The following is a 27,195-nucleotide window of genomic DNA, read 5'->3' on the forward strand; positions in this document are numbered from 1 at the left end:
CATTTTATTGGACAGTACTGGAGAGTTAACATCTAGTAGCAGCATAATACAAAAATGCAAAACCAATCTACTTAAAACTCATACAATGAGAAATATGTCTTTCAAACAAACAAACAAAAAACAAAAAAAAATTAGGAGATTTAGAGACCAGTTGATAAAAATGTTAACAAAAATCAAAACTCATTCCATCATCAACAACAACAGTTATAGCATAAATGGAGTACATTCACTTTACATTCTCAAAAAAGATTGTCATTTTGTTTTCTCTGCAATATGTCTATATATATATATATATTTATGTATAATATTCACATTCTGGAAGGCAAGAAAAATCTTCAAATTTAATTCCCTAAGTTTAAAACATTACATATATTTCACTTAAAATAACCAAAACATTAAAAATAGCAGCAACACTGGTCTTTAAATATTATTATAGTAGATTATTCACATAATGTAGATACATTTGGGTAGCTCTTTCACTATTAATATTATCTAATATAATTTACAAACTCCAAGGTCCTGGTCTCATTGCCAAATGATAATCTAGATTCAATAAATACTATGCAAAGAATAATTATAAAACACAGACTGCAGAACATTGTCCAGACTAGAGAGAATCATACCAAATTGCTTTAGGGAAGAATCAGGTTTGATGGAGGTTTGAAGACATGCAGGGAATCTGCAGGATTTCCAAGGCAAGAGAGAATGATCTGACAAGCTCCCTGGAATGTCAGGAATTGAATCCTGAGAAATATGTCCATGTGGAGAAGGCACTGCCGCCTCTTCCTGGTGCCATGTTTCATTTGAATATGGCATTAACGTGATTAACCACTGGAAAATTTCCCAATAAACAAGGGATAGAATCATTTCTCACCAGGAGGCAAGACACCAGACCAGGAGGTCGATATTTATGTTTCATCATTTTCATTTATTCTGACGACCAAAGGCATAGAAAACAAGATTTCGACAGGGCTTTGTGTATTTAAGCCTGGATAGTAGGAAAAGTATTTCTACCCCTACTCCTGATCTAAGCCACTGGACCAATTTGCTAATCTTATTCGTTTAAAAGGAGCCCCAGATGTGGTGACAGGGGTTTCTTAGTACCTGGAATCTGTTATAAAAGTTGCCCCTGCAATTGTGGCTTCTTTTTGTATTTCGAAGGTTTTTTAGAAAAGGTAAATGGTTAAGTGTCACAATGGGGTTAGACCTATGTTTGCCTCATAGTAAGACTGCTCGCTGATATTTCAATAGTTTGTCCTCATTTTCAAACCACTTTATATATTATCTCAATTGATTCTCACCCAGAAATGTGTGAGGAAGCCAAGGACACATCCAACTGTTCACTTTACAGACCAAGAAAACTGAGGCTCCTGGAATCATAGTGATTAGATTGTCACGGTCACACACATGGACAAACTGGTAATTTGAAAGGGGTAGGGGGAAAAAAGGGAAAACAAACAAGTTCAGGAGAAAAAGAAAGGAACAGAGAAATGGTGCCACTTGGCAGATTGTATCATAAACTTTAAAACAAGCAAAAGGCATTTCACATGTAGAACACAGACATTTGAAAACATTTAAATACTTGTCTTCCAACAGTCTCATACTGGTCTTGATTACTACATCTTTATGTAGTTATTGAGGCTGACATTGAAACATAAGATCATGGAGAATTTCTTACATGAGTTCCATTATTTCCCAGGAGACAGAAAAATATTATAGCCTGTTCTGAGGACCCCACTCCTGTCCCATTTCACCACCAGCACAATAGTTACATGAAAATATATGTATATTTTGACTGATTTTGGTAGTTTTCTAAGGTGTAGTTTTCATAAAATATCATTAGTGATTATTCTTGCTATGTCCTTAGGAAAATTAGCTTTTTCTCTCTTGGATTGAAGCTGAGAAGACTGCAACGAACTTAGAGCTTTTATAAGTTTACGTTTGGACTCCACTTGACAGTTGCCAGAGAAGTAAGTACATTATGTTAATGACTAATAGTTAATTTAGTAAGCTGTCATATTTCACACAACCTTTTCAAGAAAATTTAGTGATTCTTAGCTTGACAGTTCCACAAAACAAAATTATACTATTCCATTGTAAAAAAAACTTACATATAATGATAATCTATGAACAGAATGACTTAGGTTCAATGTTCTGGAGAGTGACACTTTGAACTGTTAATCAGTTTTTAACTTTAATCAGTAAATGTATTAAAGAAACAGCTGAATTACAAAGGAGGTCATTCATGACACCATTGCGTAACATGATGGAAAAGTCACCCAAATCCCTTTGTTCCTCCTCAGGCACCACCCGTCCCAATCCTCCGACTTAACTTCACCCCCTCCCTAACATCCATACACTAGAAATGCCCCCCCAACAGAGTCACCCAACCCTGAATTGAATAAGCGAGGTACCATAAGGTAAGTTATGTTTTTGGCAAGCAGGAAATTGGACAATTCTTTTAGTTCTTCTGAGGTAGTAGAGTCTCTCCTTCTAATATTCTAATGGTTAAGAAAAGTCTAGGGAGCTGAATTAAGAGGCAAGTGGAATGTTGGTCACTGTACGTCAACACTGCTCTGAAACTGGTGGTTATCATGGTTATATAATTACCGCACACTCCACAGCTTCTTCAGTGGGACCCTGTTATGTGGACAACTTAAGATATTAAGGTTGCTGTGTGATTGGGGTAAGCCACAGCTCCTTGAGGGCACTGTATAACTCATCACAACTTGGATGCAATTCCTACATGTTTCTAAAAAAAGTGCCTGGCATATAGCAGGAACTCAATAGATATCAGATTACTGACTGTTGAAAATCTCCCATTTAGCTCAGTGAGATTACAAGCAAAAACATACATAAAAACACCCAAGCAACCACAGACTAATTGTCCCTAAAGGCCAGGTCACTTTCCCTTGTGTGTGGAACGGTAGACACCTTTCAGACTATGAGAAGGTTAAACGCAAATGGTACTGGCCATAGTATAGCGTGCAATTCCATATTAACCTTATTTCCATCATGACTTTATCCTAATGTGGTTGTGGCTGTTTTAGCCATAAATAACTTTTCTGAAGATAAAGTGATCCACTCTCTCTGCTGTTCTTCAAGCTTTTCCGCCAAGCATTGAATCAAGACAGGGTCCACCTTAGAATCAAATTTATTAGCAAACCAATGTCCGTCTTTCATAAGCCACCTTAGTTCTGCTGCTCCATAGATACACACACTTCGGAGGTGAGAGCCAGTACAACTGGGATAGAAAAGGCCTTCTAGATAGTTCCATTTGACCAGGCGGGTCTTACTCTGTAGGTCAGACACATCCTGGGCTGTCCTAGGAATCTCCCCGGGGATTCCTGGTACCCGAATTAAGGTAGCCCAAAAGTGCTCATCGGGCGAGTATGTATCTTTAGACCAGGCAAAAAAGTCTTTAACGAGGGAGCTGTTGAGAACATATTTAACAAATGCTCGACTTACAACAAAATAAGCACTGCCAACAAATATCTCGATGTCATGAGGGGGGGCTTCCTTGGAGACGTTTGTCCTCACTGGTAGTTTCACATATTCATAAGGCACCTGTCTGAGTTCATGGTGATAAGTGAATCTTTCCATCTTAGTGTTAGGGGGTTTCACTGTCTCTAACATATTTGATCCATTGAGTTTCTTCAACTCTGACACTAATTCAAAGTTTGATTTCAAAGGAAAATCCTGCCCACACAGGTTGATAACATATTTCCACTGAACTGAAGACTTCAGAAGGTCTGACAGGCAATTTAAATCAGCCTGGAGTCTGGAAATGTGTGCGTATTGCACAATCTCTAATTTGGAAGCAATGAAAATATTAGAGAAGCACTTAGCTAAATTGTTCATGGCAACTTTGAAGGTATCAGATGATTTACGGTCATAATGGATGCAGTAAATATTGTGCTGGTTGTATATAGCATGGATTAGCCTTTCAACCATAATTGCATCTTTGTGAACAACCAAAGAATAGGCTATTGGGAAGCTTTTCTCCTCCCTTGAAACAAGCTTTTCGTGGTAGCTCCGTAGGGCCTGATAAATGTCACAATCACTGGTCATTGCCACAACATCATCATCATCCAAGTCGATGATGGTTCTTCTTCTTATTTCCAGACTCTTGCCAATTTCCAAAGGCTCCTGTTCATAGACACCTGAACAGTTAATCTCATACCCGATTTCATTCTTAACATGGGTATATCTGTTCTTTACAAAAGGCGAGGTACTTAGCGAGTACTCAACCAAGTAAATGCCTCTCTCAGGGAAGAGGAGGCGTTTCACGTTTAGAAGCTTCAACAAGGAGAACAGCCATAGGGTTAGAAACAGGATGAAAACTTTCTGCTTTAGGTGGTATTTAAAACAACATTTGAATGTCTTCATTCTGTAAGAGAACAAAGGAATAATTCCGTTGAAATATGAAGAGAAAATTAGTTCAGTTCAACCAACATCCACTGGGTGCCTACCACACACCAGGCAGAATGCTGGGCCCAAAGGTGATTAAAACAAGATTCTTGTCCTTAAAAGAATCCAGAAACAAGGAAATGGAAATATGTACAATGGTTGTATGTTGTCGTAGTCTGTGTTAACTATACCTCATTTTGAGAGATGTTGGTTACCAAATAGAATGAAAAATAATGTTAACTCCTAAAATATAGGTACTAAGTATCTTAATTGACTGTATTTGTGCTTAGCATATTTGGGGAGGGATTGCTCTGGTTTGGGCAGAGGCCTAGAGAATTGGATGTTGTCAAGAGGTCATTAGAAATGCAAATGACCCACCTGAGGCTAAAAGGAATATCCATCTCGATGCTACCTTCAGATCCTGATTAGATCTAGATCTGATGTCAAATGGGGAAAGCCCAGAAAATCACTGCTGTAAACTGAATGTTTGCATCCCCCGCCCCAAATTTTAAGTTGAAACTTAATTGCCAATGTGATTGTATTCGGAGGTGGGGCTTTTGGGGAAATTTTTAGGTCATGAGGGTGAAGTCCGCATAAATAGGATTGGTGCCCTTACAAAAGAGACCCCACGAAGCTCCCTTGTCCCTTCCACCATGTGAGGACACGGTGAGAAGCTTGTTGTCTATGAACTGGGAAGCAAGCTTTCGTCAGGCACAGAATCTGCTGGAGCCTTGATCTTGGATTTCCCAGCCACTAGAACGGTGAGAAATACATTTCTGTTGTTGATACGCCTCCCAGTCTGTGGTATTTTATCATCGCTGCCTGCGCGGACTAAGACACCCACCTTCAGAAATAAGAGCAGTGGGCAGACCCCCAAAGGAGCTATAGTAAGTATTAGACACTAAAATTTTATATAGATTAGATTATACAAATTTGGTAAACTTGCACATTTCACTTATTTATTTTGTTAGGCCCCATTTCCTCACAGGGATTAGAAAGTTAGCCCTTAAGATGAAAAGAACCTGACGCGTTGAGAGAAGGTGGGGGCCAGGGGCCAGTCTGGCAGAATCTGTCAGTTTTACGAACCCATCCAGAAGAGCTCATGTGTGTGCAAAGAAGGTGTGTAATGAGAAGCTTCCCTGAAGTTAAGGCTAAAGACTGAAAAGCACTAAAATGCCCTACGGGGCATTGATTAATTACACCCACACCCTGTGAAAAAGCCTGAGAAGAATCTGCACATATCCCTGTGGAACAGTCCCCACTGTAGACTGTGAAACGGAAATAACAAACAGTGTAGAGCGAGCTCACATATGTGTCCAAAAAAGACTATATACACCCAGAAGCCTAGACACAAAGAGCACACGTTGCCAAACTTTTTCTTTCTCTGTCACAACTACTCACCTCTGCTGCTGTAGTGGGAAAGCAGCCATAGACTGTGTGCAAATGACTGGGTGTGGCTGGGCTCCAATAAAACTTTATTTACAAAAACAGACAGCTGGCTGGATCTGGCCCACAGGCCAATACTTCCAGAAGGACTAAGGATCTGGAGCCTGGGAAGGAGGGGGATTTACTTATCACTGAATAGCCTTTTGGACTATTAGAATGTTGAAAATGATTATATTACTTTAACAGATAAAAATGGGCTACCTAACAGAAGGGCATTACATGTGCTTATTTGGGGAGCAGCAGGAAATGGGGAAATCCAGGGAGTATTACCCAGAGGCTCAAGGACAGGAGGGCTGACCAAGCTCCTAGACCTGCTTCCAGGAGGTTCAGTTACTGAGAACTGGGGAGGTCTGAGGAGCCCACATACAATTTCCTTACACATCTCAATAAATCTTAAACGAGGACATAATCATTGTACTCAATTTCCTTAGAAGAGGTAGCAAGGCATTTGAACCTGATTTACTTTTGTAGTTTTCTTTTATACAGATTGATTGAAAAAGCTCTCCTAGGAATGCCATACTCTCATTCACCCTCACTTGAATTACCCTCCTTTAAAGACCCATACCTTATTTATCAACGCTGAACTGTTCCGTAGAATCTGGGTCCTCCCCACCACACCTCAGTCTCTCCTCTATGGGTTTCTCCGGGGTCCTATTCTTAGCTTACTGCTCTTCTCACAAACACTCTTCCTTGCTTTCGGGATTTCCATGTATACCTTCCATGTATATACATTGCCAACACCTTTATCTTCAGGACCTACGTCTTGCCCAAGCTTCTGACGTGAACATCCAATTGCTTGATAGACATCTCCACTAGATAGCCCACGGGCACTCAACATCAATGAGTCCATGGCCAAACAGGACACCTTCACCTCTCCTGTGTTTTCTGTCTCAGTTTATCCACTCAATGACCCAAGCTCGAAACTCGAAAGCCACCCGACTCTTCCATTTCCTGTACACCCACAGGATCATCTCACAAATACGCCTCAAATTCATCCCTTCTTCTCCTTCTCCATTACCAGGTCCAGACAACATCTTTGCTGACCAGCATCACACTTACATAAAAGGGCAAAGGTTTCAGTGCCTGCAGATAACCTGATGACATCTCCCCAGACTGGGCCCCTTTCAGGATTTGATAAAAGCTCATTCTCAGCAAAAGGCTTGCACCTCCACCCCTTGTTCCTTCTAACTTGGGGAAAGGAATGCTTTCAGTCAAAGGCAATTCTGGCATGGTGAGTAGGTGAAGGGGCTTTACTTGGACTTAGGACGGGGCAGAATAGGGAGGGCTGCTTGTTTCCCCTGATGTTAAAGGCTGTCCCGGAGACAGACGAACTCTCCAGCTTAAAGATGTCTGGCGTGGGAAGAAAGTCAGAAAGCAAGGCCTCTGGGCTGTCCCAATTCCCTCCTCTTTCTTCCTTTAGAATTAATTCTTGTCCCTGGCTGGCGAAGCTCAGACACAGGGCCCAGAGCTAGCTCCCCCAGGACTCCTCACAGCGTGCCTGCCGCCTCTCCTTCCCCGGTGCCCTGCGACCCTCCCTCTCTGGGCAGGCAGCCATGGCCTCCTGGCTCAACTCAGGCTGTCGACGCACTAGCTGGAGTCGGGAAGTGTGTGCTCCAAGCCTTCTCAGGAGGGGCAGGGAAGCGCGGGTGCAGGAGGTTAGAGATCACAGTTCTCAACCTTAGCTTTTCTCAGGACACAACCTCTGCATGATACCCACAGCCCCTCCCAGCACAGACGATGTTGACATACATACAATGTTGTAGAATGAATGCCTGCATGCTTCTATGTAATGTTCTTTGTTAATTTAATAATATCATTATTATTAATGCAGAGTCACTCAATAAAGAGTTGTTGGAACTCCCCTGGTGGTCCAGTGGTTAACACTTCGCCTTCCAATACAGGGGGTGCGGGTTCAATCCCTAGGATCCCTGGTCGGGAAGTTAAGACCCCACATTCCTCACGGCCAAAAAGCCACAGCATAAAACAGAAGCAATATTGTAACAAATTCAATAAAGACTTTAAAAAAGGTCCACATCGAAAAAATCTTTAAAAAAAAAAAAAAAGTTGTTACTTGGGGTACTCTTCTACCAGGGGCCAGGGGTGGAGGGATGGGGATGATTTCCAGAGGCGTGACCCAGGTCTGACTGGAGCTGGCTGGGCTAAGACTGGCAATTACGCGGCCACGTCTTTTCTAAAGCCGAAACCAGGGCAGTGAGGTCACCTTCTACAAACACCCCACCCACTCTTTCCCCCTTAAAAGCTCATGGGCAGAGAGCAGACAGGCGTTTTGCTGCCACGAGGTAGTCTTACATTACGAATGATGCCCCACCCCTGGCAGAAGGGGTATTTCCCTCCCACCCACCCAGGCAGACGAGGAAGCTGACCTGCTTAGGGAGTTATCCCCACATGGGCGCGAGTGCCTAGTGACGACGCAGAATCGAGAAGGAAATGGCAGCAAGGGTTGATCGCTACATCAGACGAGGTCTATTTGGATAATTCAATAAAACCCCAGCAGGGATGTGGAAGGCAGCATTTTCCCCAAACCATCTTCTTTTCCTCTACCCTCCCTGGCATTGTTTACAGTCTTAAAGGAAACAGCAGGCGCACCAAGGTACACCCCAGCTAAGTGGCTATAATTGCGTTCAGGGCTAAATGGCCACAGCCATTAGCAGCTTTTCAACGAACTCTCGTTCGTCAGCAATTCGCCAGCGATTGAAAACCCACGGCTGTCACTGAGGTACGTGACTCCTAACCCAGGGCAAGAGGGCGAATGGTAAATCACCGACGAACTGGAGGAAGGGTTGTGCACGTGGTTTAGCTTAGGCACCAAGACTGCGGGGCTCACCGTGCATGTTGCAGACGAGGTGGCCTCTGCCCTCCGCCCCGCGCCCGTCCTGCTCCCTCCCTGCACACCTGCACGTCTTCCCAGGTGCTCACACAGGTGTGTGTGGCGGGGTGGGGCACCGGGAGGAGAAGAGAAAGTAGCGTAAGGGCTTCAGGATGCCCCAGACCCGGACATGGATCCCTGGAGAAGCAGTGGCTTTAAGACCTTTCAAACTAAGACTGGTTTTCTGGTCTCAACTTGGGGATTAGAAGTGCCCCGACTGGGGCTGTGAGGGCTCTGGAGCCTGGGTGAAAGGAGTTGCCCGCAGGGGTCTTCAGGGCACATTACAGGTCTTTTCTTTCCCGGCACCCAGCTTGCCTGACTCCAAATCTTGGGGTTTTTCCAGTGTAGTACACAGGACATGCTGGTGTTTGTTTTGTTTTGTTTGTTTTTAAGAAAAGAATCCACTAAACAATTTTAGGCAATGTGAAGGAAATGACCTTCACTTTTCTGACCAGAGGAGGAGGTGGAAAGGGCAGAAGAAAGGATAAAGCGGCTGGGAGCAAATAAGACCTTGCTCTGGGCTGAGCTGGAGAAGAGGCAGCCACACGTGGTCCTGGCGGCACAGCCGGGCTTCAGCTTGCGGGAGGCCCCTGCACTGGATGCTGGACAAGCCCCTCAACCTCTCCCCATCTCTGTGTCCCCATCAGTAAAAAGACGTTAATAATAGTAACGACCTCAAAGGACCTTTGAAGTTAAGTGAGGTAATGCATGCAAAGTGCGTTGCCACAGTCCAGATCCTGACTGCCTGGTTAATGCAGGTATGACTTTAATACTTTAGAACCAATGCTTGAATGCGTCCATGTAATGCTCGTTATTAATTTAGTAATATCATTATTCTTAATGTAGAATCACTCAATAAAGAGTTGTTACTCGGGGCATTGTTCTAGGTACTCCGTATGTAATAACTCAGTTCCCTCCACAGACCAATGAGGTAGGTACTACCTCCCTCTTTTACAAGACAGGAAACTGAGGCACATGGAGATAAAGAAATTGCCCAAGGTTATACAGAACTAGAAAGTGCTTTAGTTGGAACTTGAACCCAGAGAGTCTTTCTCCAAGGATGAACCCTCTAGGCAATGCTGTCTCTTGGAATATAAATCTAAAAATACTCCTTATTTTCCACAAGTTTTAGTCCTTGATTAAAATTTCTCATTACTGTGTCTTATCTAGCTGTCCTAAAGTTGGAACAGAAGTGAACATCAAACCACGTTTGAAGTCCTCAGAACTTCCACCCAGTTTAAGGGCTTATCTAGACAGAGAATCAGCCTGGAGGAATGCTGGCTGATGAACACGTTCTGTTCCTGCAATCAGAGGCTGGCGCCAATCCACATGCCGGTGAAGGAGATCAGTCAATCTCCCAGCCAGTGGAATCCACTAAAGGAAAAGAAAGCGAGCTCCTCCTAAGAAATTCTGCCATCAGTTACGCTTGTATCCTGTCACTGACTATTCACTGATTCACTTGTTCTTGTTGTGACCAGTGACACAGATCGGGCTGAGAATTACTAATTGCTTTAGAACACTGCCTGGGTGCAACCTCTCTCTGCGTGGTGAATATTTCCTCTATGGGCCACCTGTAAATTCTTAAAGTTTGTATCATTGTATGTCAGTGTAAGAAACAGGCTTTGAAGAGTTTATTGATTTGGAAATGTCAGAATTTTGTTTCTTTCTGAAGTCTTACAAAGAGGAATCACTTAAGAACACTAATATAGAGATGAGCTCACTCACTCAAAAAAAAAAAAATCCTCATCTAGTTGAATAAGCCAAGGTCCTCCTACTGCACCTCTCTGATTTCAATAAAGCCATTGATTCTCCCCTTGGTGACATGCTCATCACCAAACCCAAGGCAAGTTTTGGAGTAAGACCATTCGTGGGAGGATGACTCAGCTGAGATGCACTTCCTCAATGCCCCCATAGCACCTGAAGTCAGCAAAGGAGCAGAAAGGCAGGTTTCTTGCTCTGAGGACCTTACATCTTCATTGTTCTAGAGGGAAGATTGCAAAAGGCAAATAATTATCGGACTGTGTGCAGCTAAACAGTAAGAATGGTGTCCCTGGGTCATTAATACCATACAATATAAATTGAGGACGAACGTCCTCAAATAATAAGAGGTTATAGTTTCAAAAAGGAAAAAAAAAGGTTTTCCATTCTCTGTTTGTAAAAGTAAACTTTCTTCTTTCTTTTCTTAAATCAGGAAGTCAAAATAGTCTAAAAAAGAAAACAAAGCTCACCAGGAATCTGCCACCTGGCCATAGCATTCGGTGGCAGTATGTCCATCCAGACTGTTATAAATAAACAGGCCTGTTTTGCCTTCCTTTTTTTTTCTTCGGTAAAAACAAAAAATTTTTTTTAAATTAAAAAAAGTCTTTTTAGGTTTCTTTTTTAAATTAATTTTTATTGGAATATAGCTGATTAACAATATTGTGTTAGTTTCAGGTGTATGGCAAAGTGAATCAGTTATACATATACACATATCCACTCTTTTTTAGATTCTATTCCCATAGAGTATTGAGTATTGAGTAGAGTTCCCTGTGCTATACAGTAGGTTCTTATCAGTTATCTACTTTATACAGTAGTGTGTATATGTCAATCCCAGTCTCCCAATTTATCTCCCCCACCCCCGGCTTGCTTTTTAACAAGAAGGCTCACTCCTTAGGCACTGTCTTAGCTGTTTCTTTCATTTCACAATATACTGTGAATGAGTCCTCTTCTAAACTGGGTCTGTGAACTGTTAGAAAGTAAACGATTTCTGAGGTCAACATAATTTTCTATAGGAGAAAAACAATTGAAAGAATAGAATTGACTTTTCTGGGCCTTCCCCACCAAAGCTGAATTAATTATCCCATAATTCTTGAAGAAGCTTAGAAGGAAAATCCTAAAGCTGACAAGAACTTCCATGGTGATTGAGTCCAAATTCCTCCTTCTCTAAATGAGGAAGCAGAGACCTACCCATCATTAGACCCTGTTTCACTCTTGGGATGCCGGGAACATGTTCCCCCATTACATACATGTTTGTATATCCAGCTGCTCCCCCTTAAGGGAGTGGAGAGAAGGGGACCTCTACTCCCCCTACCCAGGCCCGCTCAGGTGGTACTCAGTCCAGCTTGGCTCCACTGCCCCCTCAGCTGAGGCTGTTCTGGCCAAAGTCAACAAAAATCTTCAGGCTGCCAGCGTCAGAGGACACAGACCTGTTGCTCTCTAATGGTCTACGCTGAGCGCCAGTACCATTTACATTATCTTATGAATTCCATTCAATAAACCTGTGAGGGAGGTACTATCACTGTCTCCATTTTTCAGATTAGGAAACTGAGTCACAGAGGATTAGTAGCTAGTATGTGGAGGAGCCAGGATTTTCAACTGTGGCCCGATTTCAGAGCCTACGCTATTAACCATAATGCGAGGTTGCCATTCCAATCTCTTGGCAGTAGAAAAACCCTGTTGGTTCTGCATCCAAAATGTAGGGGGAATCCACCCATCCCTTTCCACTGTAACCCAAGCCAGCATCAACTCTTGCCTGTATATGAAGTAACTTCCTCACTAGCCTCCCTTGCTTCCCTCTAACCCAGGGGTCCTCAACCCCCCCCCCAGTCCACGGGCCGCACAGCAGGAGGTGGGCGACGGGACAGGGACTGAAGCTTCATCTGCCGCTCCCCGTCGCTCGCATTACTGCCTGAGCCTTCCCCCACCCCGCCACCCTGGTCCATGAAAAAATTGTCTTCCACGAAACCAGTCCCTGGTGCCAAAACGGTTGGGGACCGCTGCTCTAACCCACTCTCTGTACTGTAGCCAAAAGGATCTTTTAAACCCATCAATCACATCACTCCCCCTCCCTACCCCACTCCTTACACTTAGACCACCTTCACTTGGGTTTCATTGCACTTACAGTAAAATCAGAAATCCTTTCCACGGACAGAGGCCCAGCCTGTTCCTGCCCCTGCCTTCCTCTCCAACTTCATCTCTTTTTTTTTGACATCCTTGCGTGGAGGTTCTGCACAATGTTTATTGGCTAGTTTCTCAGGGGGTTGACAGTAACACTAACACTTCATACATGGCCGAGAAAAAAAAAAAGTGCTTTTTTTCTTTAAAAACAAAAAAATTAAAATACCCAGCATCATAAATAAAGTAGGTTATCGTATCCTCTTATTTTGGATCCCCCCCGACTTTCTGCTTCAAACGCAATAACAGTCCTAGTAGTGCTGGAGCCCGGGGGCTTGAGGTGAGAGGGTGAGGGTCTGCTTCCACAGTTTGCACTGAAATCTCTCCAACTTCATGTTATTCTGCTTTTTTCTTGCTCATTAAGCTCTAAGCAATACCAGCCTTTCTACAAGTTCCTAGAACACCACAGTCTCTTTCCTGCCTCAGGACCTTTGCACTTGCTCTTCTCATGTTGAGATCATTTTTCCCTGAATCCTGGCCTGACTGGCCCTTCCATATCCCTCAAGTCATAGGAGAAATATCCTTTCCTCTGATCGTCTCTGATCACCCTTCTCGAATCTCTTTCCTCACTGTCACACTCTTTGTTTTCTTCTCAGCACTCATCACAGCAGCAGTTACTTTGTTTACTTGTTTATTTCGATCTCTGGGACGGGCCTCATTTACGCTCTACCCCCTGCCCCATGTACATACCTACCTGGCACAGGGTGGTTGCTCAGCAGAACAAAATCAGAAGACCCAAGTTCTATGTGGGCTCCGCCACCAAAAATGCCTCAAGTGTCCCTGGCAAGTCATTTAATGTTGGGTAAGTCTTTATTTCCCAAATGTTGAAGGGGATAATAGTTTTGCTATCCCACAATGCTGTTATGAAAGTCTTATGATACAATGCATGTGAAATAGCTATGGAAGGAAAACTGTGGTATGCAGAAGTCAGGTACTAGGACCTTTACAAGATGAATGATTTTTTGGGAAACCAACATATTGACTTTTTCCCAGTTTTCTAAATATTGCATTCATTATATTTCTAAAATAGTACATTCATTATTCTCTTCATTCTGACATTCTAATTATTGTTTTTCACTTCCTGACAACATTCTTTTTTGTTAAAGCCTGAAGTATATTGTTCCTGAAGATGTACATACACCTATCTTTGATTTTGAAAGGTAGGAAGATGGTTACTCTAGTTAAACTTTAGAATTTTTTCCCCAGTCTGCTCAATATTTTTTGGAAGATCGAGAGCCAAAGAATTCCTTTAAAAGACATCCAAGGGCTTCCCTGGTGGCGCAGTGGTTGAGAATCTGCCTGCCAATGCAGGGGACACGGGTTCGAGCCCTGGTCTGGGAAGATCCCACATACCGTGGAGCAACTAGCCCCGTGAGCCATAATTACTGAGCCTGCGCATCTGGAGCCTGTGCTCCGCAACAAGAGAGGTCGCGATAGTGAGAGGCCCGCACACCGCGATGAGGAGTGGCCCCCACTTGCCGCAACTGGAGAAAGCCTCGCACAGAAACGAAGAGCCAACACAGCCATAAATAAATAAATAAATAAATAAAATTAAAAAAAAAAAAAGACATCCAAGAAGAGCAAATGGAACTAGTTCTGTGCACTTACAACCAGCTAAACTGTTTCTGTAACTTTATGCATTGCAGAAGCTGTAAACTTTTCCCCTGAGTTCATTATCTTCGGGAGCAATTCTCTAGAAAGTACAAAACTGCAATGACTTGTTCTAGCATCCCTGTCAGGCAAAGCCATCCCCAGGGACCATGTAAGAAAGTGGTCGTGAGGAATCTGCAGCGATGCGAGTACACAAAACATACCCTCAAACAGGGCCTCCAACGGCTCAGTTTCTCAGATCGTTTGTCCAGTTAAAACTGTCTCACTCAGAGAAATAAGATGCCCCTCTTCCAAAGGGGCTCTGGTTGAGGTCCCTGTGGACCATGTCACAACTGATAGCTTCCTCTACAGGCAGCAGGCTTCTGTTTACAAGTACAAAGACTATGGTCACCGCTTTCCTTAAACGAAGGTCTATCTAACCTGCAAGATTTGAGAACAGAGGTCTGAATAAAAATCCTGGACGGTAATATCAGTGTATCAACCACCTCTTTAGATTATAATTCTTCCAAATAGTAACTTGGCTGGAGCCTCTCTGGTCTGGGGGAGATTTATAGGGTCATTTAAAGTCACGTGGAAAACGAGCAACCCACATTAGGATGTATTTACCCACGGTGGTCCCTCAAGGTCATCGCAAATCTGGGCTTGCAGCAGTAGAGAAAAAAAGTGCCAAATTCAGCCAGCTTTTTATACTCACACCAATTAGGAGACAGCCAACGATTCTGGGCTTTGTTGCATCTGGTCCACAGGGCAAACCTCAAAAGCTGTTTGTGTATCATGCTGGGCAAACTATATGGCTAAGAAGTCTTTAGTAGGAAGTCAAAAGGACCAGAAATGATCCTACTGAATGAAAAGTTTTTTATTTTGTAACAATTTATGACCCTCATTATGTTGCAAAACATTGTTTTTCCATAAAAACAAAAACAAAAATGCTGGTGGGGGGGCGGTGAGGTTGGTTCAAAAATACCTATGCCCTCAAATTTCAGCTCTGATGGCGACAGCTTAAATCAGTTTCCTTCTTTGTAGATATAAAAGGTTACAAAAAAGGTGCTCCTTGATGTATTCAATCGTTATCTTCCAAGCTTTATAAACAGAGAGGTGACATTCCTTTCTCCAGTTCTCTTCTCTGCCTTCCACACTTAGCTAGCCCAATACAGAACCAATATATAGTTTGTTTTATGTTCTAACTTAAAAGTGTGGCTTTATTTTGGCTTCTTTTTCTATAAAGATGAAAAAATGCATTGAAAAACATTTAACTCCTTTAAAAAAACAATCACATGTTTAGTGCACTATAAAGAAAAAAGAACTTCCTCTGCCCAAGGTCTACATGATACGATTTCCACCCCATCTCACCCCACCCCAGAAATTTCTGGAAGCACTTCTTTGGTATTATATGGCTAACTCTCTATTTTACACTGCTGAAATTAGTTCCTCAAAGGTTATGCAGCAACTGAAGAGACACAGTAACTGATTTCTACACCTGCATTTAAAGTAGAATTTCCAATGCTGTAACTACATCAGAGGGAGCACAGGGACCCACAGAGGTGAATCAAGGGTACAAACAGCAAAAATGGCTTAAAGCCAGGCCACACGCTCCATGAATGGATTAGATACACTCAGTTTTAAATCATCAGAAAGGCTCCTTTGTTTACCTTCTGTGTTCTGCCACTGTGGTGGGGAGCTGAGCCGGAGATTTCAATATGCTTCTGCCCTTCCACTAAAAAATTCTAGACTGGCATCCCTGTCATGATGTTACCATTGAGTCAAGATCTGTATTGCTTGGTTTAAAATGGAGGTATTGTCCCAAGAGTTTGTGTGCACAGAGACACAATAAAGTTAAGACCCAGGAACTTAAGTTAAAGGTTCTGCCAAAATAGGGATTTCAAAAGCAGAGGTTTCGTGTAAAACCAGCTGGCATCTCCTACAAGGAGACGTTCTAGTAATGGTTTTTATTATTATTCGTATTTTTATTGAGGCATTGTTGATTTCCAACATAAGTTTCAGGTGTACAACATAGTGATTCACAATTTTTAAAGGTTATACTCCATTTATAGTTATTATAAAATATTGGCTATATTCTCTGTATTGTACTATATATCCATGTTAACTTATTTATTTTATACATAGTAGTTTGTACCTCTTAATCCTCTACCCATAGCTTGCTTCTCCCCCTTCCCTCTCTCCACTGGTAACCCACAGTCTGTTCTTTATATCTGTGAATCTGTTTCTTTTTTGTTATATTCTCTAGTAATGTTTTTTCTTTTTAAAAAATAAATTTATTTATTTTATTTTTGGCTGTGTTGGGTCTTCATTGCTGCACACTTCTCTAGTTGCTGTGAGCGGGGGCTACTCTTCGTTCCCGTGTGCGGGCTTTGGAGCACGGGCTCTAGGCGTGCAGGCTTCAGTAGTTGCAGCACACGGGCTCAGAAGTTGTGGCTTGGGGGCTCTGGAGTGCAGGCTCAGTAGTTGTGGCACACGGGCTTAGTTGCTCTGCAGCATGTGGGATCTTCCCGGCCCAGGGCACGAACCTGTGTCCCCTGCATTGGCAGGTGGATTCTCAACCACTATGCCACCAGGGAAGTCCCTCTAGTAATGGTTTTAATTAAGATAACAGGTTTCAACATGTAGGTTTTATTTTCGGCTAATATAATAAAAAATTTTAAAAATTATTTAGTTAAAAACTAAACATCTCAGCAAATTTATATGCCAACTGTACAGAATACAAAAGTAAAAGACTCTTCAGATCTCCAAATGTATTATGTTACAATCATTGAAACAGTGTGGCCAGAATAGACAGAGTTCAGTGGGATGAAATTCAGAAACAGATCTAGTAGGTAAGGATTGTATGTATGGCTCTAGTAGAGATGGCAAATGCCTCCGAACATCCATCCTCCCTATCTTCTTTACTAAGAGAATCTCTATATTGCTGGCGGCAGTAACATACCCCTCTAAAAGGCTTTCTCCCCAGCCTCCATTGTAGAGGAGCAGTCAACGAAATACAATGTGGGGTATCTAGGAAAGTTCTTCAAAAGAACCTGATTCGGGCTTCCCTGGTGGCGCAGTGGTTGAGAGTCCGCCTGGCGATGCAGGGGACACGGGTTCGTGCCCCGGTCTGGGAAGATCCCACATGCCGCGGAGCGGCTGGGCCTGTGAGCCATGGCCGCTGAGCCTGTGCGTCCAGAGCCTGTGCTCCGCAACGGGAGAGGCCGCCATAGTGAGAGGCCCGCGTACTGCAAAAAAACAAAAAACAAAAAACCTGATTCACGGTGGAAAGTGTGCCATTTTTTCTTCCCTTCATCCACTTTTCTGCCTGGAACTCCAACATGATGGCTCACATTGTAGCAGCCACCTTGGGACCATGAAGAACAGACCAGGAGAATATTAGCAACCTCAGCCCCAAAATCCTCAAAGCACTGAACCACCGGCAGCAAATGCCCACTCTGCATTCTTATTACGTGAGAAGAAGCCTTTATATGTGTAAGCAATTTTGTAAACATGGACTTTGAAAGATGACAATATGAAGATGGCAATGCTTCTCTCTCTCTCTCTCACACACACACACACATACACGCAAAATAAAGCTTAAACCAGGTTAAAGTGTCTACTTGAACAATAGTATAATCCTGTATATTGTCAAGTGCAAATGTGTCTCACATGATGCTGAAATTCTCATCTGTCTGGATTTACAGGCAGATGGTGGCTTTAGATAAACCTCTGAAGAAAAGCAAACTCCAAGAGTTACCAATTTAACTCTGATATTGGCATGAACAGAGCAGCCTGCTAACCAGGCCTCAGGTAAGCACCACTCAGCTTACGGCACACCTCCTCTTGGTTTTGGCCAGGAGCCCCATATAATCTCTGAAGGTCACCTTGCAGGTTGGCTGCCTTCTTGAGAACTTGCTTGGTTACAAACTTGTTATACATCAAGAGAAAGATATCACTACCATGCAGGGTGAACTGTGTGGCGTAGTTCTTCCCTCCTCTCCTTCCTGCCACGCCCTCGGCTCCCTCCATCTCACCCTCCTGCTTTACCTGTGTATACAGCATAATGGTTTGGAATTTAAGGCCAAGGTTTCTGAATTAAGTTCTGACTACACTAACAAGCTGTCACTAATCTAGTTAGCCCTCTGCCGCCTCATCTGTGAAAGAGGGCCAGGGGCGCTCACTTACATGGATGCGGTGACGACTAACTCAGCTCATGCTCTGGGTATATTTCGGCAGGAAAAGCCAGCGGGCGCTTGGGGTGCATTGATGGTAAGGGGTCAAGAGCATTTAAACAGGCAACAGCCAGGGAGGAGCACAGGATAACACAGACCAGGGGCTACTCTGCAAACATGGACTGCGCTTTGTCTGCCACGTGCCAGCCCCACGCCTGCATCCAGAGACCACCTCCAGAGGCAGCAGCAGGGGGTCTCCATCCGGCAGGATGATGCAGAGGCCACATGAAAACCTTCCACATTCTCATGGGCAAGAGGGAATCAGACAGGTGCTCACTGTAATATTCTTACAACTTTTCCATAGGTTTGAAATTTTTCCAAAATAAAGTTGTTGTCTTTTAAAGAGAGAATCATAGGGGCAACAGGGAGTGGGCAGGACTAAAAGCCTTTGAAAGTCCCTGCCTTATATGAGGATTCAGGCGACACATTTTTAGTAGCATGGTTTTAAACATCTTTTGAAGTCTCATGTCATTGCTGTCTTCTCTCTATAATCTATACTTTCAAAGTGTTACCCCGTTCACTTCTTTGTTATAAAAATAACTTTTCTTTTGTTGTTCCATACTTAGGAATTAGTTGATGATCATAAAAATAATTCCATTAGTTTATGGTGGTAAAATATACATAATATGAAATTTACCATTTTAACCATTTAAACAAAATCAGTAGTGTTAAAAAGTCTCTGTTCCTTAGCCTATCCTCGAAAAGCCGTTCCACAAATGTTAGAGAGATGATGGGTGGGTGAGTGGTTGGATAGATGGAAAGATGGGTGGTTGGATGGATGGAGAGGTAGATGGACATGGATGGATCCATGGTTAAAATTTTAACCATTTTTAAGTGCACAGTTCAGTTTGAATTTTATCATCTAGAGATAATTTCCCCAAAACAGTAAGTCACTAGTTAGCATTTGGAAAAGTTTCTATTCTTTAGGGATTCTCTTGCCGTCGTGTTCTTTTCATGTTCCTCCTTCCTGAGCATCTCTCCTCTGGCTCCACATCCGTTCCGCCAGCTCCACAATCTCCATTTCCCCCTAGTAGTATTGTCCCACGATCTAGCCTTCGCAACTTAATTAAGGTGCCTACCTTGTGTGTCACTCCGCTTCTCTCTCCCGACCCATCTGATACAACATCTTTCTGTCTCCACCTGCCTGAGAGTAGGGCAGGGTGGTGGCTATAAAGGCTGAAGTAAGGGAGAACCCGGAAAAGATGATGGCTGGCAGACAGAGACCCCCTTGTTGCCCCCAGGCGGAATGTGGGCAGGTGGGGAAAGGCTGCCACAGTGCAAATAGTCCAGCTACGCCACAGTGATGCAGAGAAGAAGGAAGAGAAAAGCAACCTTGGCAAGCACAGGAGCTATGCTAGGCCTTGTTCTTCCTGATCCTGGGGGCACATGCTCGCCCTCTGCTGCCGTCTGATAGATGACCAGGAGAAATACCAAGCTTTGCAGAGCCTTTGGAAACAAGTCCAACCTATCCAAGAGCAGATAGGCCGACTGTCTGAGTCTGAGCATAGCCAGGAAGCCCTCCTTCAAAGGGACAACCTCGTCTATTCTCCCCTGAACTAGATTAGAAAAACAGAGGGGGTGGGGGAGAAGGAAAAGCAATCAAAGAGTCAGAAGTACAGGGTGTTCATGGAGATTTACTAGAAATTACAAATTTTATAAATTACAAAAATAAGTGCCCTTATCACCCAGCACTTTTTTTTTTTTGCTTGTCATGGTAAGGGAGAATGTCACATCAAAAGCGGTTTGGTAGCATGCTGGAGGAGAAAAGTAGGCTTGGACATTTTTTTTTTTTTTTTTGTGGTACGCAGGCCTCTCACTGTTGTGGCCTCTCCCATTGCGGAGCACAGGCTCCGGACGTGCAGGCCCAGCAGCCATGGCTCACGGGCCCAGCCGCTCCGTGGCACGTGGGATCCTCCCGCACCGGGGCACGAACCCGTGCCCCCTGCATTGGCAGGCGGACTCTCAACCACTGCGCCACCAGGAAAGCCCGGCTTGGATTTTATTGGGATTTTCTGCAGTTTGGTTTAACCCTGGTCTTTCAAACCAGGGTGAGGGAGGAGGGAGAGGGCTTGGGTAGGATTGGATAAGGATCATGAATGATGGAAAAGTGCAGGATTCCAGGCACTTTTTCATGCCCTAGCAATCATGGCTCAAAAGCATTCTTGCCATAAAATTGTTTTGCTTTTTGACTTTTTAAACTTTTTTTTGGTGTGATTATATTATCTAAGTGTACTCCTTTAAGAATCACATATGAGCACCATTTTACATTTAAAAAAAACATTAAATAACCCGAATCTCTTGGTGAAATATGGACTTGAGCACAAAATTCTTGAGTTCTAGAGCCTGGGTGGGAAGGGCTGTGAGGCAGAGAGGAACGACAAGGCACAATTTTTGCTTCCTATTATTTGGAAATTTCTGAATTCACCTTAATCTGACCATAAATAAGATGAAACTTACCTCTGTGTCACCTACGAAAAAAACCCCAAGCTGATGGTATTAAACCTAACAGAGAGAAGCAATCGTCACAGTCCAACTGCTCCTGCCGACATGCTACGGAGGTTGTTCTGTGAGGGGCACTGAGGATGGAGTTAGAGAACACGGCGCCACACGGGGAAACCATGCGAGGGGCACATCAGAACAGCAGTAATTTAAATGCAAACAACGATGGGACTGATGATAATTATTCTTCTGGTTTTAGCCCCACAAGGTCTGCAAAAGATGCCAAGCTTTTAAGCCTCATTAACTGTGACGAAGGCCTCGGACAAAGAAGCTCATATTATTAAATTCCTCAGGCCAGGACATCAGCAGACAAATTGGCAGAGGACTCAAAGGTTTACGTGAAAAAGGACAGAAATGGGACTCAAATAGATCTGGACAGACGTGGATCTAGTAAGACGAAATTTAACAGAGATAAATACAAAGGCTAACACTTAGGTCCAAGAAATTAACTGCGTCACACCAGATGGAGAAATGTGATTTAACAGGAGCATCTGGAGAGAACAGTCCAGTGTTCTGGCTGACCCTGCTTGGGAGGAGTCCCAGTTCGTTTGGTATGAGACTGCCAAAAGATTTTTTTTTTTTTTGCGGTACGCGGGCCTCTCACTGTTGTGGCCTCTCCCGTTGCGGAGCACAGGCTCCGGACGCACAGGCCCAGCGGCCATGGCTCACGGGCCCAGCCACTCCGCGGCATGTGGGATCTTCCCGGACCGGGGCACGAACCCGTGTTCCCTGAATCGGCAGGCGGACTCTCAACCACTGCACCACCAGGGAAGCCCCAAAAGATTTTTAAAAGGCAGAAAAACCAAACCAGAAACCAAACCAGTGTGGTCCCGGACAGCGTGAGAACCACAGAGTTGCAGAACGTGAGAGCCTAAAGGGATCTTAGAGAGCATCTTCCATCAGCGTAGACTGTGGGACAGAGGACCGGATGGGTCTGTGTCTGGGTACAACCCTCTACTAGGATACTGTCTCACAGAAGGTAAGCAGCACAGTGAGAAGCGAGTGACCACAGGATGGAAATGGAAGTTTAAGACGAAAGAAGTGAAAACTCAACAGGAATGAAAGCTGGCTCCAAATATTAAATCGTGGGCTGCTGGGCCCCATCCCCAGAGGTTCTGTTTCAGCAGGTCTGACGGTCGCAGAATTTGCATTTCTAACAAGTTCCCAGGTGACATGCAGCTGGTCCAGGGACCACACTTTGAGAATCACTGTTCTAAGTAACAAAATCATTGTTTTTGTTTTGTAATATACATATATTTCTAAGATTTTACTAAGATACAATGGCTTATTTCCCAGTAAGTCCAAATTAGGGAGAATTTATTGGTTCTAAAACACCACACATTCGTATTTAAGATTATGCTCTTTTTAAAATTTCATATTGTTTAGCAGAAGTTCCACCTTTACTTTCTGACCCTTAGTGTTTCTTATTAGTTCAGCTTCATAAAGCAGACTTCTGCTTCTGCTTCCGTTTCTGGCATTTTATATAATAGGTAGTTTCCCTCTGGTCTTCTTCCACTTTTCCTGTATTTTTCTATTGTGTTCAGCAAACCAAGCTTCATTACATATTAAGATGTGACCTGCTTTTATCAAATGGTATCTGATTTCCCACATCTTCTAAAATAGTAAATATCGACCCAATCCTTTCCCCCAAAGCCCACCTGAGCACACTGTGCCCAGGGGCCCATTAGATTTTGAAGCAGCTACATTCAATTCCTGATTAATTTAATTTGATCTTATATACGTGAAGCTTCAGCCTTTAGATCCCACTAGGAAAATTACCAGCATATGGAAATGCATATAAAATGACATGCAAAGCAATGCAAATTAATATAAAACATACATCTCTAAATTGCTTGGGAAAACGCTGTAAGCCTTGACATTGATATTATCTGTTTCGCTTCTTGTACTCTGACAAGCAGTGACTGGATCCTTTTACTACAGTTAATGTTATGCAGCATCCAGCACCTGACACTTGTTGACATGCTAAGTGGGAGGTGACCCTGTCTGTGAGTCAGGCAAACGGGATCCTGGCCTTAACTTTGCCACTATTTGGCTCTAAGGCCTTGGACAGGTTTTCAAAATTCTGAGTCTCAGATTCTGCATCTGGAAATGATGGAAATGACATCATCATCATAAAACCACCAGCACTAAGGCTTACTGAGCATCATTATGTGCCAGGTACAATGCACACAGGCACACACTATACATAATGATGCACACACACATGTTGTGCACACACGATGCACACATGCCTACCTTGTGCATACATCGTGCACACAGGCAATCCTCACAACCACCCACAGGAAGGTACCATAGAACATGTACCCCTTAGATGTGGTGCCATTTCAGAGACTAGGAAACCAAGGCAGAAAAAGGACAGGAAACTTGCACAAGGTCATAAGCTAGGGAGTGGCAGGGCCAGAGCCAGGGGCCCTCGGCAGTCACACTCCAGGGGCCACTCTTAGCTACACTGCAGCTCTGTTTCATGATTTCCAACTATGTTTCTCCTAATCATTAAATTTTCATGATCTACAAAGTAAAACTTCAAATTTCACCGTCATTTGGGCTTCAAAATATGGTTTCAGTAGATGGTGATGGTTTATGTTACATGAGTTTGATATCAGAATGGCAGCGCAATCATACTCGTTTTTTACCTACTACTCCACGAGTGGAAGGGTGGGTCCAGAGATATCCTGTGTGTTCCACTTCTCCTCCTAACTTGCTCCATCCCATTCACATATAAATATGCACGAGGCTCTCTCATCTTCAAAAAGCCATCCCTCCATCCCACTTCTCACTGGAGGAGTTGCTTCCAGGGAGTTAAGTGCGGTGGCCGCTGTTAGTCCTCAGCCCCCCAGCACACACACACTGGCATCACACGAGGTGCTCACTCCCACTACGGTTTGGGCTGAGACTCAGCACCGCTGCCCTGGTTTTCCTCCCACCTCTCCCCATAAAGATAGGGGCTCTTTTCCAGGTCACCCCCCCAATTTACCCCAGCCTTAAAATAACACCCCAATACAGATGACCCCCAGCTTCTTTGGAGGGTCTGCTTTCTCCAGCCACTTATTAAGTATGTTCACTCAGGAGCCTCAAAAGCAGCTCAGACTCAACAAAAGCAAAAGTGTCTTTCCTCCCCCAAGCTGCACCTCCTCCACATTCCTTTGTGAATGGCAGCACCCACCTACCCAAGTGCTGTAAGTCCAAACTTAGAGGGAGTCCCCCTGCCCTCTCATACCTTACAGTCAACTAGTCAAGTCACTCCAGAGTCTATCCTGAATCTACCCACTTGTGTCATCCTCACTGCCACTGCCTCAGAGAGACCTGCAGGCCCCTCATACGTCCCACCCAAACTAGCCGTGCCTACTTCAGGGGCTCCTCAAATCCATTCTCCACACAGCACCTGCAGTTTTGTTTTGAATCTAAAACTCATCAGGATACTTTCAGGTGTGAAACCGTCTTGAGAATCAAGCCCACAAAATGGCCCCAAGGCTTGGCATCAAGCAGCCCTGGCACCTGCTGACCTCGCCTGGCGCCATTCTCCCCTCAGGTCACACTGGACCTCTCCTTTCCTTGGACTCTCCCTGCTCTGCCCTCCTCTGGTCTTGGGGTGCCCTCTTTCCTGGGGTGAGAATACTTGCCCTTTCGCCTCCGCCTGCTTAGTTTATGCAGCTCCTACTCATCCTTCGGGTCCACCTTAAATCTCCCCAAGAAGGCTTCCTGCCTCCCCCCCAGACCAGTGAGCTACCTCTGTGCTCCCACTGCACCCTAGTATGGGCCTGGCACACAGTAAGTGCTCACTAAATTTGGATGGACGGATTGGCTTTTCAACCTCACATCATACAATCTGTCTTATTGCTTTCTTCCTGCATTCAAACCTACAAAGGCCCAGGTCACCAAGTCATACTCCCAACAGTGGTGGCTCTGCTGTCAGTCATTCTGAAGGGAGCAGATACTGGGCACTGCCACGTACAGTCTCCACCTGCCCCCCCCTCCCATGACCGAGCTCATTCAAAGTCAGGATGATAACTATTTACTGCCTGCCGATCCCAAGGGTACTTAATGTGATGCCATCAAGTGCCAACTTGACTTATTGCCCAACTCCGCCATTCACTCCTATACCCTCTGGGCAGACATTGCAGTATTTAGTAAATCTGCTTCTCAAAGGAACACTTCTCACCAACCCCCCTCCCCCAAAGAAACGCTCCTTTCACTCAGTGCCACACAACCTGATTCTATGGCTATAGATTCTCTGCAAATACAAGATATAAGATATGATTCAATAGCATCTTAATCGGTCATTTCTCATAGACAATTGATTCTTAGAAAGTGCAGCAGAGGAACTGCTCTCTGCAACAACCCACTTACTTTTAAAGATTTTACTTCCTCAAGACACCATCAACAAAAGCTATCAAAACGGACAGCTAGGTTCTAGATTGTCTTAGACTGATAGGTGGTTTAATAATAAGGGCATGCTTCTGGAAGATCAGAAGGGGTGACTCCTGTCTACCAAATCACATGGACACTTAATTTAATATCATCCCCAACTCCCTTAATCTTCTGGTTTGCTGCTTTTCAGTTTAAAGGAAGAGAAGAGGAAAAGACAAGTGCCTAAGGGCTAAGGCCACTCTCCCTTACCCAGAGAGGGAAACACACGGTTCCCGGCTGAAACGAGGAAAACCTCCCCCAGGCAGGAAAGCTCTGAAATTTACAAAACAATACCCACCCACTAGCACTTCTAGCCTAAGTTAAGATGGTAAACTGACTCGAGAGCCCAGACCTCGTGGCTCGGATCCTCGGAGGCTCCCAGCTCGATGGAAGAGGTGCCGCCACCTCACAGGGGGACGATCCGGGCCAGCTCTGCGGCAGAAAACTTGACCTTAAAAAGCGCAGAAGCTCGTCCCAGCGGAAGGCGCGGCCGGGGGGACTGCTCCGCAGCTTCTGATCCCCAAACTATTAAGAGACACCCCACTCCCACCTGGCCCTAAAGGAGAAGCCACGCCAGCAGCCCGTTCCCGCGCCACGCGTCCGGCTCCCGCACACTCGCCTCCGCCGCCCACAGGCAGCGTGGCCCGGCCCCGCGGGTGCAGGGCTGCGGAGAAGCAGGCGTCGCGATTCCGGCTCGGCACGTTCCTCGCGGAACCCGCCCCTCTGCGCCCCTCACCTGGGCGGCTCCAAGTGGCCAGGAGACCGAGACAGCGGGACCCCTGACCCCGGAAAGGGCGCGTCCGGGAGCCGCGTTCTCACCGCTCGGGGAGAGTCCCAGGAAAACCCTGGTGCGGACGCGCCCCGGGGCTCCCGGCCTCGCCCCGCTGCTCCCGGCCTCCCCGCCGGCCCTGCCCCGAGAGCCCGGGATGCGGGCGCCGTGACTCCGTCTCCCAGGACACCCTCACGCTGACACGCGCTGGTCGCCCGGCAGCCCGCGGACCTCGGACAACTTTACAGCGTCCGGCCGCCGGCGGGGCCCCGAAGTCAAAAAGGGCGTGCAGCCAGGCCAAGGCTCAGCCCGCTAACCCGCTGCGGCTGCCCCGGGCAGCCTCCCTCCGTCCTTCCCTCCCTCCCCCCTCCCCCACCTCGCAAGGGACGCGGCGCCCAAGTCTTCCCCCGCTGGAAAGTGAAAGTCGCGAGGAGGGGGTCCGGGCGTCCCGGCCATCCGCGGCTGGGCCAGGAGCCCCGCACCCCGGCCCCGCGCGCTCCTTGCTGGACTGCGTGGCCAAGTGGACTTACGAAAGGGAGCGGGGGGAGCCCCGAGCGCGGGGTTCCCGCGGGTGCAGGAGCCGCTGCGGCGGGGCCGCGAGCTGCGCTGCGGACTCCGGGTCCCGCGGCGGCGGCGGCGGCGACTGGCTCCCGCCTCCTCCTCCTCCTGGTCCTCCGCCGCCACCTCGGCGGCTCGCCCTGCTAGACAGTTGCTCTCCCTCGGCCGGGGACTGGAGAGCGCCGAGCGGCCCCCGTGACGTGGAGGGGAAGGAGGAGCGCCTCCGCCGCGCTCCCGCAGAGGGAGCTCCCGCCCCTGCACTCGGGGGTCTAGGCTTCGCGCTCGAGACAAAGTTCCCAGGCGGCGCGTTCCGCTCTCTGCCGCTGCCCTGAGCGTCAGCCAGGTTCGGTTCCCTCCCCACATTAAACAGCAAGAAAGTCGAGGTCTGGAGAGCTAAGTGACTTGCCCAGAGATGCTCAGGGGGCGGTGACAAACCAAAC

At 45.3% G+C, this 27,195-nt stretch overlaps 1 protein-coding gene across 2 annotated transcripts; it reads right to left on the bottom strand.

The window, feature by feature from the left end:
• GCNT4 (glucosaminyl (N-acetyl) transferase 4) lies at positions 1 to 27,195 on the bottom strand. Of its 2 annotated transcripts, none has more exons than XM_030845880.3 (2): positions 26,728 to 27,195; positions 1 to 4,390 (listed from the first exon to the last, which is right to left on the bottom strand). In XM_030845880.3, exon 2 carries the CDS (start codon positions 4,387 to 4,389, stop codon positions 3,022 to 3,024), a length of 1,368 nt encoding a protein of 455 aa, XP_030701740.1. In that variant the 5' UTR covers position 4,390; positions 26,728 to 27,195; the 3' UTR covers positions 1 to 3,021. The 2 variants fall into 2 exon arrangements, with proteins under 2 accessions (XP_030701740.1, XP_060151414.1); XM_060295431.1 differs by lacking the exon at positions 26,728 to 27,195 and adding an exon at positions 25,781 to 25,874.

Source organism: Globicephala melas, chromosome 3 (genome assembly GCF_963455315.2).
Source record: "Globicephala melas chromosome 3, mGloMel1.2, whole genome shotgun sequence".
NCBI lineage: Eukaryota > Metazoa > Chordata > Mammalia > Artiodactyla > Delphinidae > Globicephala > Globicephala melas.

Excerpts from the sequence above, each read along its gene's own strand:
- GCNT4 (XM_030845880.3), bottom strand. The coding sequence starts at position 4,389 with ATGAAGACATTCAAATGTTGTTTTAAATACCACCTAAAGCAGAAAGTT.